Source organism: Anopheles ziemanni, chromosome 3 (assembly GCF_943734765.1).
Source record: "Anopheles ziemanni chromosome 3, idAnoZiCoDA_A2_x.2, whole genome shotgun sequence".
NCBI lineage: Eukaryota > Metazoa > Arthropoda > Insecta > Diptera > Culicidae > Anopheles > Anopheles ziemanni.
In genome coordinates this window covers 54,572,949-54,578,948 of record NC_080706.1, presented here as the reverse complement: position 1 = coordinate 54,578,948, position 6,000 = coordinate 54,572,949, and the positions used below count along the sequence as shown (strand labels likewise).

Genomic DNA, 6,000 nt, shown 5'->3' with positions numbered 1-6,000 from the left:
CGCAACGCAAACAAAATAGTATTAAAGCGTAAATACCACAAACGAAAAAAAACGAAATAAAAACATGGAAGGGTAGTATACAAGCGCAATTGTTGAACAAAAAGGACCTCGAAAAGTGGAATGTTAATGGTTTGTTGGTAAAATTTAACTGATTCAACCGTGACTTTTTGTCCTTCCTCTGTTGCTCCATACGCTTGTGTTTTGATTCGGTTCGGTCCTTTGGTTATCGGGTTGTCGAAGTTGCTCAGTTGCCGTTTTCATTTTCCGCGTACTCCTCCTCGTAGTCCTCGGTTTCCGGTGCTCCGTCGTCCTCTTCCTCCACGTACTCGCTCTCGTTCTCGGTTCCGGTTACGTCCGGCAGGTAGTCCTTGTGTGGGGGCGACGGGATGATCGGTTCCTGATACTACGCAATGGAGGAGACGAATGGAAAGAAAAATGTGTGTTACTATGATGGACAATTTTCATCGATTTTTAGAAAATCAATTATGGGAAAAAATCATCTTCCAGTACTGAGATACAGTTACTTGCAAAAGGGTTCATACAACGTTGATTTCATCGGTTCTAGAACTATCTATGCGATCTATTATTTCTGTTGGTTTAGTTTGAAATCATTGATTTTTATCCTAAACAAAAAATCGATGATCAAAACTTATTGTGTGAGGTAAATAGTTTAAAGCAACTTCTTGTGAGGATTCGGAATTCCAAGGTGTTACTAGTGGATGTTTTTACTGAATTTTTACTGAATGTGCGTGTATAGTTTATTTTGTTTTATTTATGACACTTTGACAAAAGAAAAAATTTTCAATGTAGGCGCTTCTTAATACTTTCTTCTATCTTTTTAATTTATCTATCAAATTTGAGCCCGTTCAAGTGTTACGATGTATTAAAATTCCTATATTTTTACCAATTGCTAGGGAAATCTACATTTTTATAGCAAAAAAGGTCCAGTTCTTTTTAACTTTAATTAAAAAAAGGTCAAATATCAAATCAGAAAAAAATTAAAACTTTTTAGACTGTAGATAACGGCACAAATTAACCTTAATCTACACCTTAGGTGTTAAATTTTCCATGGAGTGTTTCTTTTCTATATTTCATTTTTAGGAACGCGCTTCGAAACGTAATGCGGGTACTATGGAAATTGGCGTTATTTTCGTTTTTTGAGGTCAGTTTATGTCGTCATTTGTAATCACAAAAATATAGTGTTATGTTTTTAATGTTGCTAAATATATTTAATTGCTAGCGCACAATTTTTTTTAGATCTATGTTATGTAACATTCTTAAAGTATAAAAGTTTAAAAGAACTCAAATTCGGTCTGTTTTGCTTTAAACCAAACTAATGGAGATGTGCATACAAAAAACAAAAAAAAAATACAAAAAAAGATATTCAACAGATATAATACAAAGCAGCCCTTCACAGATTTAATTTTTTTAAATAGCAAGATTATAGTGTGTTAAAAAGAGTGGTCAAAATTACCACTAAAAACATTCTCAACTTAGTTGTTTGAACTAGTCGAACAGAAAAATATGAAATTTTTATTTTAGATGTATGCAGCTTTGGATTTGAAGACAAGTCTTGTTTTGTCATTTTTGAGACATTGCGAAAATTGTGTACTGTCAAACAAAGAAATCAGCGTTGTTCGAAAGCTTTTTTTCAGTCACTGTAGCACTAAAACGAAGGCCATCGAAAAAGGTTCCCGGAAGAAACTCCATTACTCGTCCAGATCCTTACCACTTTCGGTGCCCGCCATCCGCATCCCGGCAGCGGTAGTCCGTCCATTCCGAGTGGACACGGTGCATCCAACCCCGGTACGCCCTGGTCGCCCTTGTCACCTCGGTCCCCTTTCCGACCCCGTTTGCCAATCGGACCCGGATCGCCCTTGCCTCCCTTCTCACCGCGCGGCCCTTCCTGGCCCGGGATCCCATCCGTTCCCTGTGGTGGGACGATGAGTTGGGAAGGAAAAATCACAGCCATCACTGCTTGCCCTATTTTTCCATCGCAGCATTGGGGCTTCCATTCGTATGTTTGACATCGTTCGATGTGACAGTTTTTATTTTGGTTTTGTTTCGATTATTGTTTGAGCCTTTTGGGTGTCCGTGTTTGGATCGGTTTTGAGGTGTGACCCGTGTGCTCGAATAGACGTTACGATCTCGTTTTGTGTGCATACAAATTGGAATATTAACGGTTGGTTTCTGTTGAAGCTGATTTTCGTTGAATTTAGTTGTGCTGAACACATTTCGTTTTAAATAACTTTAAATCCCGATGTCAAAATACTTATGGAAAGCCAGAAAATCGTAAAATCACCCGAGCAAACTGAAACTTGAATGTAAACAGCCAAATGACTAGCAGCAAGACAAGATTTCCCATTTTCAACATTAATCAACTATACACGCAATAAAATTTTAAGGGGGACACAACACATTCGGGCTTCAACAAATGTCGCAGCAACATACGAACAGCATTCAACAAAAATGATCCTAAAGACATATGTGGACAGAGCAGACGGACGAACGGATGAAAGTATTCGGTCGAATCGTGGTTCTTCTTTTCGGTGAGTTTATTTACAAAAAACTTAGTGTTTTTCCTTCGAATGAGTGTTGTACATTGGCTCGCGTGGATGGATCGGAAAATAAATGCTTCCTTGCTTCTGCGCGGATTACTTTCGGGCAATCTCAACATTCGTCGGCTACAAAACATGAAATCTGTCATTCTTTTTCACTGTCGCGAATCATTCGAACGCACGCGCTCGCACAACATGCTTGCTGAATGAAATCTGTCGAGTGTTTTCCGCACTCTGGCAATGTTTTTCACCTTCAGTGAATCGCTCTTGAAAGATAAAACATTTAGTCTTACTAGAATGTGAAATTTAGTTTTCAAAAATGCGTTAAAAGAGAAATGAAGTTGTTTTTTTTTTGTTTTTGTTAAGACGAGCTACATTCCGATGGCACTGAGAAGAGGTTAGGTAAGATTAAGTAACAATTCCTTGAGTACAAAATTTTATAATTTTTCACGATCAACAGAAAATGCTTAACATGATGAACAAACCAGATCAAGTCCAGACCCTGAAGAGAACAGATCTTATAGGGTAGATGCGCAGATTCTTGGATATCGAATTTAGGAGGATAGTAGAAACAAGGAGGTTGGGGTATGTTAATCGATGAAACGTGCAGCATGAGTTTTCTTTCATTTGCATTCGCCACGGCCTATGGCTGATGGAGATACTTGTCGCCGGACGATGGGGCCATTCGTTCGCAAACGTTACTAAGACAGTTAAGCATAGTTACGGGCAGTCCTGGATCACCGCGTTCTCCCTTGATGCCGGTTTCACCCTGGGCACCCTTCATGCCGTCCAGTCCCGGTGGTCCCTGGAAAGTAAACGCGGCGAAGTAAAAAGAACGGACAAAAGAAAAGAAAACAAAACAAGAAAAGTTCCAAAAACAGAAGAAAAATGAAACACAATTAATAATAATTTTTATAGTTTGAGCATTTGTGAAGGGGAAACTAAAGATTGTATTTGCGTGATTTTTATAATACAGCGTTAAAAACACCAGCTCCACTAAAACCTGAACTCCAAAAGCTTGCGTGTCGTCGTTAAGTCCTTGTCCTCGGTTCGTCGTAAGAAAAGCGTTAGCAGCGTCTTCCAACACCAATGTTGTGAAATATGTTGTTGTTTTTTATAATGTATTAATATTTGTACATGCCTTCAACACCCGTTAGTTAAAATATTTTCGATCGAAGGGTTTGAAGACACCGTCGCTTCGAATGACTGTATACTTAAGATTTAAATTAAACTTATTCTCGTTCACTTTAGCATGCGGAATCCTTTCCCAGCCAAGGACAAACCAAGGCGATGATGTCGGAGAAAGTTTTCAAGCGGATGTAGATTCATGAAAGCCACGATGCAATCAGGAAATAGTGGGAAGAGCGAGTCACGGCGGTGGGTAAAAGTGATGGCAAAGCTTTACATTTACATCTACTTCTTTAATTACCGCATACTTTACCAAGTGATTCTAGTTTTTTTCTTGCGATTTTTCACCTCCGAAGGTGAGTTGCGATGGAAAGAAAGGATAACTTGTGGTAGAAAATCTAAATGTAACGCTCGTCTCGGAATCACGAAACAGGGAAAAACAGGGATGTGTGTGTTGATCGAAAGTAGCAAACATTGAAACAGAAAATCGGCCACCGGAATTTTGGGTTCACTTTTCGTACGGGTAAAACAAAACCAACCGGGGCTGCGGCTGCATCGGAGGAAACGGAATCGAACATACGCCGCAAGTTCGGTGCTGGAGCCTCCGAAAATCGAACCGAGTTCAGCCGAGCGTTAGTCGACGATGACGACGAGGGGGATGAATGAGGCGGAGGAAACGGAAAAGACCACGGCAGCCGCCAACATTGGCATCCTGCCCGCGTGCTAGGTCTGTGTGCTTTAAAATTCCATTTCATTTCATTAATTATATAATTTCAATTAAATGAGTTAGCAAAAAGCGGCCCGAACGCCGGGGAAATTTTAGTGAATGCGAGTTCAACCGAACACATCGGTAGTGCGAGGACAGGAAGCGTGGATGTCGAGAGAAAAGAGTAAATGGCCGAAAGAGCCACAAAAGCTTCAGCATGCTCGGATGGCGAGGGCAAGGACGGCGTGTGGCCCGGGACACAGCAGGATGCTCTACAGGTCCTGTTCTGGCCGACCGCGATAATTAAACAGCGCTCCGGAAAATGTTCCCACACGTATTCAAGCGATTCGAACAAATGGAAATCCGCGAGCTGGTCCCGTTTCATGTTGCGCGCATTCGAATGTTCCGCTATTGTAGGGCGCGTTGATTTTCCGGGTGTGAGTATGTAAACTTATTGTAGGATTAGGGCGACACAACTGCACATGCATGGGGAAATACCATTTTTTGGTTTGCATGCACCACAAAACTTCCCACGTGCACTGTGCTTTCCACCGTTTAATTTCATTGATTCAATGCATCATTCCGGCTGCGGCTTTACCACTTTAATGTGCCATCGAAGTCACTTAATTAGCGATGGAAAAAAGTATGTTAATGTGCTTCATTAAATTGATTTCAAAGCCTTCGGGACAGAAGCCGGTGTTGAGGTGTTCTAGGGTGCGTTAGAAAAAGGATATTAAATTAAATTTAATGAAGTATATGCTGTAAAATAGCAAGCTCGAAATGCATATCACCTTAAATGTGGTTTGTTTTTGTTTTGAGTCAGACTGTCTACATCATATCATGGAAATACAAATTGATATCAGATACAAGCATATAAATGGTTCAACAAATATAACTGTGTCTAGAACCCTCTTATATACTTGGAAATGAGAATACACTACATGAAAATCTTGGAACATGAATAAAGGCTTTTTTTTAATGAAGCATCTCAATAATGCAGGCAAACGAATCTACATCAAGCGAATTTTTGTTCTCGACCAAAATCTTGCATGAAAAGAGTTCTATTTAGAAAACATAGTATAAATCTTCCCTCCTGGAAACAAGAAGGTACGACAATTTCCAATCGCAAATGCCACCAAGTGCTCTTGCGGTGGCGTGGGAATGTAATGTGAGCCTCTTAAGTGTCTTAAGAACGGGGGAATCGAGGCTGCTCCGGAGAAGAATGGAAAATCATCCGGTAACAGGGGTGGGTGATAAGTGAAGTGGTAAAGAGAAATGATGAAGAAAATCTAATTTGATTTTCAATCGCTCGCTTACAATTGATTCCTTCTACCGGAACGGGAAGCGGGAAAGGGCGGGCGTGGCGCAAGTGTCGCTTTCTGGCTGGAAAGCGTTTATGTGTCGGTAAGGGATGTCGGGGGTGAGGAAAAAAATGTGACAAGGAACTTCAATCACACGGACGACGATGGTGCTGGGAAGTGAATCAATGAATGAGAGTGAATGACTGGAAAGAGTAACGTTACATTTGAAAGGCGTTTCAGTGCATCAATGGTACGGTTCAGGGATCACTTCCGGAGCAAAGAAGTGGGAAACAGCTCAAGAGGCCAG

At 40.6% G+C, this 6,000-nt stretch overlaps 1 protein-coding gene across 1 annotated transcript in view; it reads right to left on the bottom strand.

Moving 5' to 3' along the window:
- Nucleotides 1–244: 244 nt before the first annotated feature.
- The window catches only part of LOC131285018 (collagen alpha chain CG42342), a 94,418-nt gene continuing 88,662 nt past the window's right edge, over nt 245–6,000 (bottom strand). Inside the window, exons 14-16 of the mRNA XM_058313879.1 lie at nt 3,283–3,363; nt 1,730–1,930; nt 245–403 (exon numbers count right to left, since the gene is read on the bottom strand). Coding sequence (XP_058169862.1) covers nt 245–403; nt 1,730–1,930; nt 3,283–3,363 — 441 coding nt within the window. The remainder of the gene's footprint in view (nt 404–1,729; nt 1,931–3,282; nt 3,364–6,000) is intronic.